This window comes from Procambarus clarkii, chromosome 66 (genome assembly GCF_040958095.1).
Source record: "Procambarus clarkii isolate CNS0578487 chromosome 66, FALCON_Pclarkii_2.0, whole genome shotgun sequence".
Lineage (NCBI taxonomy): Eukaryota > Metazoa > Arthropoda > Malacostraca > Decapoda > Cambaridae > Procambarus > Procambarus clarkii.
In genome coordinates this window covers 16,711,582-16,726,399 of record NC_091215.1, presented here as the reverse complement: position 1 = coordinate 16,726,399, position 14,818 = coordinate 16,711,582, and the positions used below count along the sequence as shown (strand labels likewise).

At 39.9% G+C, this 14,818-nt stretch overlaps 1 protein-coding gene across 1 annotated transcript in view; it reads right to left on the bottom strand.

Moving 5' to 3' along the window:
- LOC123769137 (protein unc-13 homolog 4B) overlaps window positions 1-14,818 on the bottom strand; it is a 441,599-nt gene that overhangs the window by 81,656 nt on the left and 345,125 nt on the right. Inside the window, exon 15 of the mRNA XM_069309818.1 lies at window positions 5,482-5,612. Within this exon, the coding sequence (XP_069165919.1) occupies window positions 5,482-5,612 (131 nt within the window). The remainder of the gene's footprint in view (window positions 1-5,481; window positions 5,613-14,818) is intronic.

The following is a 14,818-nucleotide window of genomic DNA, read 5'->3' as shown; positions in this document are numbered from 1 at the left end:
TTTAGCACAAGCTTGGAGTAGTTTCCTCAGAATATTTTCTGGTATGTCAAGAGGAGTACAGGCTGGATCACGATACACTCTGTCGGCTATCATCCCGATTGTCTCGTCCACAGGTACGTTGGTAAACAGCGATTCTACGTCCAACGAGGCTCTTATCCCTGTGGCCCGTGTGCCCCGCAGTAAGTCAACAAATTCCTTTGGAGACTTCAGGCTGAAGGCGCAAGGAACATAAGGAGTCAGCAGGCCGTTGAGTCGCTTCGCCAGTCTGTACGTGGGTGTGGGTATCTGGCTAATGATTAGCCGAAGTGGGTTTCCAGGCTTGTGTGTCTTAACATTTCCATACGCATATCCAGATTTATATTCCCCAATGGTCTTTGGCAGGTGGAGTCCGGATTTCTTGGCGTTCACAGTTTCGATCGGTTTGTTGACCTTTGCTTTCAATTCGGCTGTAGTGTCCTTCGTTACCCTTTGGAACTTAGTTTGGTCAGAGAGTATGAGGTTCATTTTCGCCAGATATTCGTCTTTTTTAAGAATGACATATATTGGCGGTTTGTCACCTCTCCTGACAACTATCTCCTTGTTCTCACGAAGGCTTTTAGCTGCCGCTTTGAGCTCGGGGGACAGTATGGTGCTTCTGTAATTGCCTCGATTCTTTCCTCCTTCTGCAATAAGTTCTGCTTGTAAGGTATCTTTGGTAGTGACCTTCTTTTGTGTCTCGAGGTCGAATATGTCGTCCAACAGAATTTCCAACTCTACTTTCCGGGCCATCTCACTCGGTCTGGACATAACGTGACAGTTTATGCCCAGATTTAGGAGAGTGACTTGATCCTCAGTGAGGTTAATTCCTGCAAGGTTCAGGAAGCCATCTCTTGGTCGTGGAATTGCCATAGGTCCAAGGATTATCAAGAAACTAACAACATTATATGGAGGACCTATGGCAATTCCACGACCAAGAGATGGCTTCCTGAACCTTGCAGGAATTAACCTCACTGAGGACCAAGTCACTCTCCTAAATCTGGGCATAAACTGTCACGTTATGTCCAGACCGAGTGAGATGGCCCGGAAAGTAGAGTTGGAAATTCTGTTGGACGACATATTCGACCTCGAGACACAAAAGAAGGTCACTACCAAAGATACCTTACAAGCAGAACTTATTGCAGAAGGAGGAAAGAATCGAGGCAATTACAGAAGCACCATACTGTCCCCCGAGCTCAAAGCGGCAGCTAAAAGCCTTCGTGAGAACAAGGAGATAGTTGTCAGGAGAGGTGACAAGTTGCCAATATATGTCATTCTTAAAAAAGACGAATATCTGGCGAAAATGAACCTCATACTCTCTGACCAAACTAAGTTCCAAAGGGTAACGAAGGACACTACAGCCGAATTGAAAGCAAAGGTCAACAAACCGATCGAAACTGTGAACGCCAAGAAATCCGGACTCCACCTGCCAAAGACCATTGGGGAATATAAATCTGGATATGCGTATGGAAATGTTAAGACACACAAGCCTGGAAACCCACTTCGGCTAATCATTAGCCAGATACCCACACCCACGTACAGACTGGCGAAGCGACTCAACGGCCTGCTGACTCCTTATGTTCCTTGCGCCTTCAGCCTGAAGTCTCCAAAGGAATTTGTTGACTTACTGCGGGGCACACGGGCCACAGGGATAAGAGCCTCGTTGGACGTAGAATCGCTGTTTACCAACGTACCTGTGGACGAGACAATCGGGATGATAGCCGACAGAGTGTATCGTGATCCAGCCTGTACTCCTCTTGACATACCAGAAAATATTCTGAGGAAACTACTCCAAGCTTGTACTAAAGAGGCACCCTTCTTGAGCCCGGATGGGCACATGTATAAGCAAGTAGATGGGGTCGCCATGGGTTCTCCCCTAGGTGTCCTGTTTGCAAACTTCTACATGGGTACCATCGAGCAAAAAGTCTTAGTCGACATGAACTTGAAACCGGCCATATACTGCAGGTATGTTGACGACATTTTTACACAGGTACCTGATGTCAGACATCTGCAGGAGCTGAAGGAGGCATTTGAGCAGAGTTCCGTGCTGCGTTTCACTTACGAGATGGAAAAGGATGGGAAGCTGCCCTTTCTAGATGTAACAGTCATGGAAAAGAGCGGAGGTTTCCACACTGCAGTCTACACTTAGGAAACGAACATAGGAATGTGCCTAAATGCCAACAGCGACTGCCCAGACAGGTACAAGAGGAGTGTTGTTAACGCATATGTCGACCATGCTCTCAGCCACAGCTCAGAATGGAAGCAAGTCGACGAAGAACTCTGTAGGGTAAGGCAGGTCCTAGTCAACAATGGCTTCTCCAATGGTTTCGTCGAAGACATCATAAGAAGGAAAGTGAAACGCCATGCAACCTCTGAAGAGACAACTAACACAACACCTATACCCCCTATTAGACTATTTTACAGGAACTTCTTTTCCACAGCTCATAAAACGGAGGAAAGGGTCCTGAAAGATATTGTTAATAGAAACGTTATCCCTACGGACAAAAATCAGAGGATACAACTGACGATTTACTATAAAACCAGAAAAACGGCCAGCCTACTCATGAGAAACTCTCCAGACACAAAGCAGAACACTTTAAAAGAGACCAACGTCGTCTATGCCTTCAAATGCCCACTTGGGGACTGTAAGCTCCAAAAAAACCAGTATATAGGCAAGACAACAACATCTCTTTCTAGGCGTTTAACGATGCATAAGCAACAGGGCTCCATTAAGGAACATATAATCTCTTCCCACAACCAAACCATCGCCAGAGAAATCCTAGTAAACAACACAGAAATCATCGATAGATACAGCGATAGCAGACGGCTTAACGTTTGCGAGGCACTGCACATTAAGAAGTCAACACAAGCAATCAACAGCCAATTAATGCACAACTATATTCTACCCACCTCAAGACTTCGCTCCAATATAGAAGCATCAAGAAATATGGACCAATAGGCTTTCTACAATCACTTCCATTTCAATACCCATTGTTTCGTGTTCTGTCTTGTGTTGATGAAATTAATACCCTATTAAATACCACCTCACCCCATCCACCTCACTCAAATGTAGATATAAACAAATCGGAGATATGTAAGTTCTATTCAGTTGTGTGTGTGTAAAGTCTTTGAAAATTTAATAAGTTTTACGATACGCGCTCAAGTGTCGCGTCAGACAAGAAATAAAAATTAATTTTGGAGAATTGATTTTTGAATTACCTCCAACAGTGAAAAGAAATGTACGAAAGATTGAGAAAATTCGTGTTAGAATTATTAATCTTACTTTTTCGGTCATATTTAATAATATATATATATATATATATATATATATATATATATATATATATATATATATATATATATATATATATATATATATATATATATATATAATAAATAAATAAATAAATAAATAAATAAATAAATAAATAAGGAAATATGTGGAACAATAAGCAAAAAGTTCCAAAGTGTGTTTGTTTGTACAAAATGAAATCTTCAGGGAACCAGACACAATAAGACTTCCAGAGAACAACATAGAGCAAATGGAGGTGTCTAGAGACAAAGTGGCAAAAATGCTCAAGGGAACGAAGTAAGAACATAGCAGTTGGTCCAGATGGAGTTTCACCATGGGTTCTAAGAGAATATGCATCTAAGCTCAGCATTCCACTTCAACTAGTTTTTCAGGCATCCCTGTGTACAGGATTTGTAGCTGATGTGTGGAAAAAGGATAACATAGTTCCAATCTACAAAAGTGGCAGCAGGGAAGACCCCCTCAATTATAGACCTGTATCACTAACAACTATAATAGTCAAAATATTGAAAAATTAGTTAAAACTAAATGGGTAGAACACCTGGAGAAAAATTATGTAATAACAAACAGACAGTATGGTTTTCAATCTGGAAGATCCTGTGTAACAAATTTACTCAGTTTCTATGATCGAGCCACAGAGATTTTACAGGAAAGAGATGGTTTGGGTTGACTGCATATATCTGGACCTAAAAAAAGGCTTTCGACAGTTTCACATAAGAGGTTGTTCTGGAAACTGAAACATATTGGAGGGGTGACAGGTAAGCTTCTAACATGGATGACAAATTTTCTGATAGAAAAATGAGGGCAGTAATCAGAGAAAAAGTATCAGACTGGAGAAATATCACAAATGGGGTACCACAGGGTTCAGTTCTTGCACCAATAATGTTCATTGTCAACATAAATGATCAACCAGATGGAATACAGAATTATATGAACATGTTTGCTGATGATGCTAAGATAATAGGGAAAATCAGAAACTTAGATTATTGCCATACCCTTCAAGAAGACTTGGACAAAACAAGTATATGGAGCACCACTTGGCAAATGGAATTTAATGTGAATTAATGCCATGTTATGGAATGTGGAATTGAAGAACATAGACCCCACACAACCTATAAAAAACGTGAGAAATCTTTAAGGAATTCTGATAAAGAAAGAGATCTAGGGGTGGTTCTATACAGAAAACTATCACCTGAGGACCACATTAAGAACATTGTGCAAGGAGCCTATGCTACACTTTCTAACTTCAGAATTGCTTTCAAATGCATGGATGGAGAAATATTAAAGAAATTGTTCACGACTTTTGTTAGACCAAAGCTGGAATATGCAGCAGTTGTATGGTGCCCATATCTTAAGAAGCATATCAACAAACTGGAAAAAGTGCAAAAACATGCTAGTAAGTGGCTCCCAGAGCTGAAGGATAAGAGCTACGAAGTGAGGTTAGAGGCATTAAATATGCAAAAACTAGAAGATAGAAGAAAAAGTCGTGTTATGATTACTACCTACAAAATAGTAACAAGAATGAATGAAATTAATAGGGAAAAAATCCTGAGACCTGGAACGTCAAGAACAAGAGGTCATAGTTTTAAACTAAAGAAACAAAGCTGCTGAAGAAATATAAGAAAATTCAATTTTGTAAACAGAGTGGTAGACTGTTGGAACAAGTTAGGTGAGAGGGTGGTGGAGGCCAAAACTGTCAGTAATTTCAAAACATTATATGACAAAGAGTGCTGGGAAGACGGGACACCATGAGCGTAGTAACCTGTAATTACACACAGGTAATTAAATAGTTCAGATGCACCATGACACCCATTCACTTGGGTTGAGTTTTTTACAACAAAAAGAAAGTTGATGTCCAGAGGTGCTATAATAGCTTGATGAAAGTGCTGTGTAAAAGGAATCTTAACAGACTGAATTAGCTACATAAAAATGAACTTAAGACTCTGAAAACATATACATATAGAATTCAGCAATTATTTTACTAAATTTAGAGTAGATAAAAATTAGATACTTAAATAATATTTGGTATCTACATTTCTAACAGCAATACATCAGCATTTGTCCTGTTTAACAGTGAAGACATTGATAAACCTGAAAAAAATATAAAATGAACATGTAAGAACTATACTTAGCCTTCTCTGTTATATCCCTCTTACCTGTACATAAAGTTCGGCAATATGTTGGTGGGACCTTTTAAGCTCATCAAATCTCTCCCTGTAATACTTTGCTATGAGGAATTCTGTTGCCATCTTCAAATTACACAGAGTGTTTTTAAGTGATTGATATTCTGCAATAAAAAAATATATATACAGTATATATATATATATATATATATATATATATATATATATATATATATATATATATATATATATACAGTATATATATATATATATACAGTATATATATATATATATATATATATATATATATATATATATATATATATATATATATATATATATATATATATATATATATATATATATATATATATATATATATATAAATTAGAACATAAAACTTTATGCTCTATATAAAAGAGTATAAAGAGCATATGTGGAATTTTATGTGGAACATAAAAGAACATTTATGTTCCACATAAAAGTAAAACAACCTACCATAAATATTCAACTTAAGGAACTATTCACTCTACCCACCATGAGAGTAAGAACAAGACCAGAACGTCAAGATGCCAACATTGAAGACACTGAAGACAAACAGCGCCCACTACGCTTGATTAATCTTTGTATGTACCCTATTTAACCTTCTGTTCCTTAGCTTCTTTTCTCCTTCATGTCTACCCAAAGTATACCCTTTGTTTACACCTGACCCCATTGTTCGATCCATTTGTATTCACCTGAACCACTATTAGTATAAAATATGTTCTGTAATGTAACATCGCTTGAGAATGAACCATGTAGGTTCGAAACGTCGTGCGATTTTACAATAAGTATAGTACATTCTTCAGTTATTCAATTCTTTTTCTTCGCCTTGAAAATGAACATGACTTTTGGTGAACTCCTCTTCCAGCTGAACCCTGATGCAAGAGCATTAGTAAGAGGGATAGAAGCCCTAAATCAGAAAATAGTTAATACGGAATATGCTGTCATATTTATTTCAGTTATATATATAACTGAAAACTCACACCTCAGAAGTGACTTGAACCCATACTGCCAGGAGCAACGCAACTGGTGTGTACAGGACAACTTAATCCACTCGACCATCACGACTGGACATAATGAGGTGATAGCTGAAGCTATTTGAACCACCCCACCGCCGGCACTCGGATGGTAATCTTGGGCATAGTATTTTATCAAATAACCTCATTCTTTGGGGCACACGTGAGGAACACAAATATGAACAAGCCTGAATGGTCCCCAGGACTATATGCAACTGAAAACTCACACCCCAGTATGGGTTCGAGTCACTTCTGGGGTGTGAGTTTTCAGTTGTATATAGTCCTGGGGATCATTCAGGCTTGTTCATATTTGTGTTCCTCACGTGTGCCCCAAAGAATGAGGTGATTTGATAAAATACCATGCCCAAGATTACCAACCGAGTGCCAGCAGGGGGATGGAAATAGCCTCGGCTACCATCCTCTTTTGTCCGGTCGTGTTGGTGGAATAGTTAAGGGATCCTGTACGCCAGCAGAGTGCTCCTGGCAGTATGGGTTCGAGTCACTTCTGGGGTGTGAGTTTTCAGTTGCATATAGTCCTGGGGACCATTAGCAGGCTTGTCTATATATATATATATATATATATATATATATATATATATATATATATATATATATATATATATATATATATATATATATATATATATATATATATATATATATATGTCGTACCTAGTAGCCAGAACTCACTTCTCAGCCTACTATGCAAGGCCCGATTTGCCTAATAAGCCAAGTTTTCATGAATTAATTGTTTTTCGACTACCTAACCTACCTAACCTAACCTAACCAAACTTTTTCGGCTACCTAACCTAACCTAACCTATAAAGATAGGTTAGGTTAGGTTAGGTAGGGTTGGTTAGGTTCGGTCACATATCTACGTTAATTTTAACTCCAATAAAAAAAAATTAACCTCATACATAATGAAATATGTAGCTTTATCATTTCATAAGAAAAAAAATTGAGAAAATATATTAATTCAGGAAAACTTGGCTTATTAGGCAAATCGGGCCTCGCATAGTAGGCCGAAAAGTGAGTTCTGGCTACTAGGTACGACATATATATATATATATATATATATATATATATATATATATATATATATATATATATATATATATATATATATATATATATATATATATATATATATATATATATATATATATATATATATATATATATATATATATATATATATATATATATATATAATTATATATATATATTATATATATATATATATATAATTATATATATATATATATATATATATATATATATATATATATATATATATATATATATATATATATATATATATATATAAACCAGATAACACTCTCTAAGGATGGCCTTACACTGTCATCTGACTTAGAAATGGCGAATGAATTTAATAGCTTCTTTTCATCGATTGGTGCTAACCTTGCAAGTAAAATCCCACAGACTCAGACACATATCAACACATATCTCTCAGGCAGCTATCCAAACTCTCTTCTCCTCTCACCAGTCAGCCCGTCAGATGTTGTGTCCATCATACACTCACTAAAAACCAAAGCTGGGAACATCAGTGAAATCCCATCCATTGTATACAAGAGCGCCTCCCATGCCCTTGCACCACCTATAGCTCTGCTGTTCAACAAATCCCTTGAGTGTCATACCTTCCCTGATATCCTTAAAAACGCAAGAGTAATGCCAGTTCATAAAGGAGGTAATCCGTCAGACATAAACAACTACAGACCAATATCGAACCTACCCATACTATCAAAAATATTTGAAAAAATTATCTACAAACAGCTCTACTCCTATCTCGTAAAATTCGACATTCTTAGCCCCTGTCAGTTTGGCTTCCGCTCTCAAAAGAGTACCAACGATGCAATTATTAGTCTCCTTGATATAATTTACTCTGCCCTTGACAAAAATGAGTTTCCAATTGGACTCTTCATTGACCTGAGACAGGCCTTTGATACTGTTAACCACGATTACCTCATATGTAAACTCCATCATTATGGAATCCGAGGCCATGCACTGGACTATATCCAATCCTATCTTAGTGATAGACACCAATGTGTAGCCATCAATAATATAATCTCTCCCATTCTACCAATAACCGTTGAAGTGCCTCAGGGCAGCATCTTGGGACCCCTACTATTTCTTATATACATTAATGATCTGCCTAATGTCTCTAACATTCTGAAACCTATTTTGTTTGCTGATGATACTACCCTCATTTACTCCAACCCCAACCCACATACACTAAATGATGTTGTTAATAATGAACTAAAAAAAGTCCACTTATGGATGTCAACCAACAAACTAACACTTAACATAGAAAAGACCTACTACATCCTATTTGGAAGCAAATCTACAAATGCAATTCAGCTTCAGATTGACAATGTAAACATTAGCAATAAAAATGATGGAAAGTTTCTTGGCATATTCCTAGACAAGAGACTCAACTTCAGTACCCACATACAACACATAACTAAGAAAGTCTCTAAAACAGTTGGTATACTCTCCAAAATCAGATATTATGTTCCTAACTCTGCTCTCATCTCTCTATATTATGCACTAATCTATCCCTATCTCAACTATGGTATCTGTGCATGGGGTTCAACCACTGAGGAACCACCTCCAGTCCATCATCACCCAGCAAAAATCTGCTATCAGAATAATATCAAATTCTGCTTTCAGACAACACACAGCCCCCTTGTTTAACTCCCTAAACATGCTAAACATAATCTCACTCCACAAATTCTCTTGTGTCAACTACATTTACAAAACCCTATTCTTAAATGCAAATCCTTGTCTGAAACTCTTCCTGGACAGATGTAATAGGACCCATTATCACAACACCAGAAATAAATATCTCTTCGATATCCCCAGAGTTAAACTTAATTTGTGTAAACACTCTATGCAAATAAAGGGACCCAGTTTATGGAATTCACTCCCTACTGAATTGAAAAGCTGTCCAACTTTTACATCATTCAAAATCAATACTAAAAAGTACCTAATTTCATCTTCATAGTTTTTCTCTTTTTGCCTTAAAATTGCACTGTATCTATTGCTACCCAATCTCCCAACCTTTTTGTTCCCAATTTGAACATCTTTACCATTGAGATCATTGCTGTTTTCTTGTATGTGCTGCCATTCTATTGTATGGTGTTTATAAATCTTGTTTATCTGTATCTTTTGCTACCCAGTCTCCCAATCTTTATGTACCCATTCTGAACATCTTTACCATTGTGATCATTGCTGTCTTATATGTGCTGTCAATCTACTGTATGGTGTCTATTAATCTTGTTTAAATTACTAATCAAGCTGTCAATGTAATCAATCAGAGCTTTAATATAACAATGTGCTTTAATATACTTACTTATCTCTCTCATCTCATTTTTCTCTTGTAATGTATCTTTCATTTATCAATTCTGATTGAACTTACCTACTTAATATTATCTGCTAGATTAAGGACCTGCCCGAAACGCTGCGCATACTAGTGGCTTTACAAGAATGTAATTACTGTACTATCCTATGTATTCTCACAAACCCAATGTACCTTCTTGTATATATATAAATAAAAATAAAAATAAAAATAAAATATATATATATTTTTTTTTTTTCATAACCCTTATAAAAGAGTCCCATGCCTATAGGCCATAAAACACAAGGGGCTGGAGGCTTGGGAGCTGGAAAAGCTTACAGGGCAAGGTCATCGGGCACAAAACCGGTGCCCAGGAGAAAGGAAACGAACCAACCCAATGACCGCAGTCTGTAAACACAAGACCGGGAGATATTATCACCACCCGGAAGTCCCCAGGGAAACATACAGGGGGTAGGATGCCTTAGATATAAAGAAATAAGACACAAAATGTCATTCTGCAACTGGAATGTAACCGTGGTAGGACACCATGTAAAGTATGCTTACTAACATGCTTAAAAGTAATTAGAACTAGAGACTACTGTGGGGAGTATATCTTCGCAAGTTTCAGAGTCAAGGGTGCTAAGTCTGTCTTGACTGTGGAAGCAGTCTATAGAATTCCTAACACTGATGTGTCCGAATTCAACTCTAACCTTAGAAATCTAAATCTAGATAACAGACTGAACAAAAACTATTATCGCACGGGACTTTAATATTGACCTCTGCGAGCCTGAAAACCCTACTGCTGCCAGCTTCCACAACTGTATGAATTCCTGCTTCCTCATACCCTTAATCACTAGACCTACTAGAATCACTGATAGTACTGCCATGGCTCTTGATCACATCTGGACCAACATATCCTCTCCTCTTACTTCTGGGATAATCATCGATAGCACTACAGACCATTACCCCACATTTCTCCTAACATTAACAAACCACCTCCAGAGACAAGGGAGATAAGCTTAAGGCTGCACAATGAAACTGCTATAGGCAATTTTATAGCTGCTGCTGCTGTCAACTGGGAGTCCGAATTAGGTAACATAGGGGACATCAACCTAGCAGTTCAATCTTTTCTTCAAAAAACTCTCAGCCTTTATAACACTCACTGTCTGATGCTAACGAAACAAGTCAACTAAAAGGCTAAACAATCCTTGGCTTACAAAGGGAATACTTAAATCCATTAATAAAAAATATGACCTTGAGAAGAAGTATAGATTAGGAATCGTCTCCAAAGAATTTTCAAAGAATTACTCGTCATTGCTATCTAAAATAATTAGAAGAGCCAAAACTAAATACTACGAAGATAAATTTACCTAAACAAAGGGCAACATGGAGTACAATTTCACAAATATTGGGATCAAAGAAGATTTTAAATAACAAACCAATACTCCTGTCCAATAATGATGGTCAGCTAACAGCCTCTGATACTGCTACTGAGTTCAATAGGTTCTTCTTTTCCATTGGGTCCTTGCAAATGATATTCCATCTTCCAATACTGATGTTGAGGACTATCTTACAGGTAACTATCTACAGTCTCTGTACCTAACGCCTGCAAATTCCACTGATGTTAATGAGATAACCATTTCCCTTAAAACCAAGTCTAGTGCTCTTGAGGAGATACCAACTCTAATTTACAAAAAAGCCTCCAGATCTTTAGCCCCTGCTATTGCATTGCTTTTCAACAAGTCACTTGAACTCCAAACCTTTCCAGATATTCTAAAAAAAAAGCGAGAGTAACCCCTATCCACAAAAGTGGTGATCTCACTGATGTTAACAACTACAGACCTATATCAGTCATGCCAAAGCTATCAAAAATATTTGAAAAACTAATCTTTTAGCTTTTCTCTTATCTAGCCAAACACAATATACTTAGCTCTTGTCAATATGGCTTCAGGCCCCAAAAAAGCACTACCGATGTACTTATTAGTATGATTAACTCGATACATGCAGCTCTTGACAAAAATGAGTTCCCTGTTGGGTTATTTGTGGACCTGCATAAGGCTTTTGACACTATCAACCACCAAAACCTTCTTCTTAAATTACATCATTATAGAGTCAGAGGTCACTCCCTGCAATACCTCAAATCCTACCTTACTGACAGGCTCCAGTATGTTTCTGTGAATAATTCAATTTCTCCCACCCTACCCATCAACATTGGTGTTCCTCAGGGCAGCATACTTGGCCCTCTCCTCTTTCTCATCTACATTAATGACCTTCCAAATGCCTCTCAACACCTCAAACCAATTCTATTTGCTGACGACACAACCTTCATTTACTCCAGTCCTGACCCCCTTGCTCTAAATGTCACAGTGAATACTGAGCTAAATAAAGTCCATCTTTGGCTAACTGCCAACAAACTCACCCTTAACATTGACAAATCTTTCTATATTTTGTTTGGCAATAAATCCTCAAATCAAATAAATCTCAGGCTAAATAATACCCAAATTTGTAACAAAATAGATGGCAAATTTCTTATTGTACTCATTGTCCACAAGCTGAATTTCCAGGGACACATTCTAAATATATATATAAAAAAAAAAGCATTAAATGTAATGAAATGCCATTTTCTGAGTGAGCCCCGGAGGCCCGCTAAAGCTTATCGGGCTAATGTATGTTATATTAGACTGGGACATTAGCTAAGGAGTTCAGACCTACCAGGGACCAGCACCAGAACCTGGCCCCTTCAGAGAGGTTTCAGGGAGCAATGGCCCTGGAGAACCTCCTTGTGGTTGGGGTTTTCCTTATCTGCCATTGACCAGGGTTTGCACCCAGAAAGGTAGGCATAAAAAACAAACCCCACATGGTAAAAAAAACTAAAACAAAAAACTGAACAGAGAGGTAGCAACTCCTTACAATCCCAAGGAAAGAAGCAAACATCACACTTTACTGCCGCGCCGATCGTCCGCGCAGCCCTCCCCACCACTGAGAAGGGGAGGGGGAAGCCCCGGACCTACCACGCTGGCTGCCTAGCATCAGTTCAGAAGCTAAGCTTCAACCAATGCGAAAAAAACACCGACCGGTGGGAGGGAGGGTTGCCAGGGAGCCTCTGGGGCTCACCCAGAAAATGGCGTTTCATTACATTCAACGCTGGTTTTCTGTGAGGAGCCCCTACGGCTCCCTGGAGCTTCATACCCAATGAGAAGGAAAAGAAAGGCCCGATCTGAGAGGCGGCCACCACAAACTCCACAATGCAAAGCCGAGACAACAGCCTGCAACCTGCAACCCAAGGCAACAAGAGTGCACAGGAGCAGACGCGCATAAAGCATGAGCGGCCAAGAACCTGTGCGACCCTCAAATCCCTGTGCCCGAAAAGAGCCCTAGACGCCATAAACACAGCAGCAAATGCTGCAAATGTCCAAATAGCACGGGCGCAAGGACAGACCGCAGGCTGGAAGACTTAAAAACTCTGCGGACGACCTGGGAAACCCGAGCCCTGAAACAGGGAACGAGGGGACCCGGATCAACCCAAAGCGCATCCCCAGACACGGTACGCAGGTAACGGCAAAAAAGCGCAACTGGACACTACAGGACGCACCCCCGGCCGAACCAATCAAGTATCAATAACCTAAGAACCTCTCCAGAAAGCAGTCGTCTCGACTGTCGCCAGAAGGACAGAGAAAGGCTGCAAACGTACAAACCTACCACCAGTACCAAAGAGCAGAAACCTGAACCGAAGGGGCTACCACAAACTGAGAAGATAAGAAGGCACCCTGATCGAGGACAAGGACAGCTCAGGCAATGCATGAGCAGGCCGGAGGTGAAAAAACACGAGAAAGCATACGAAATGGGGCAGATGTGACGTCTACCCTAAACACAAGCCGGAGCGGCTCCGCCAGCGCCGCACAAAACGAGGCGACAATAAGAAACATAAAAAACTGTAGTCCTGAAAACCCAAGAAAGGACAAGACAACCCGATGCATAAGAGAAGACAACCTACGAAGAGCAAGAAAAAGTGCATAGAAACACCAGGAATGTGATACTGTCGCCGAGATGAAGCTCGCAGGTGAGACACCATCAACAAAGCCACCTGATCGCCACAGAGATGGTGATACCCACGTCAAAATAACAGATGCGAAGAGCCGAGGAGAAGGCCGAACCAGTCACGTACAGGACCGGACTGACCTGCTAAAAGAGGCGGAGCCGCAGGAAAACGCCCCGGGTTAGGACACCTATCAAGCAGCGTCTGAAAATAAAGCTGGGCCGGCCACCAAGGGACCATAAGGACTACTCTCGTGGGAATGGGCTCCAAACGAGCCAGAACCTGAAGCAACAGCTGGACCGGGAGAAGAGGAACAGGTACCCCCACCTTGACCAGTCCTGCCGAAAGGCATACACCATGAACGCCACATAAGGGCGCCACATAGAATGGGCGACGCCTAGATCACGCCGTCTCGAAGACATCAATGGCCAGGAGTCCATATATCCGGCAGAGCCAACGAAATGAGTCGGCGACGACTGGCCAATCCGCGAACAGAGGAATGAACCGAGACAGATGTCCATCAGGACGCAGAACACACACCGGACATGAACCTCACGGTTAGCCAAACCCCAAGAATCTAGCAAACGAGCCACTCTAAGGTACCAACCCCTAAGGTCAAACTCCTAAGATAAACCCTGTGGTTCCGGCAAAGAACCGCCAGAGAACAGTCCGAATGGAGCTGAATGGTAGAGCACCGAGTGATCCAAACCCTCCGAAGCGGAAACCAGACAGCCACGAACTCCCGAACCATGCTGTTAGCCCGACGGACGGACAGACCCTACCATCCCAGGCCGACCTAGTGAGTACTGGTCACAAAGCCCCAGCCGAGAGATGACCCATCCCTGAACACATCGAGTGAAGGCTCAGGGAAGTGCCAAGGCACGGAACCCTGAAAAGTCCATAGAGGAAGTTGGTGAC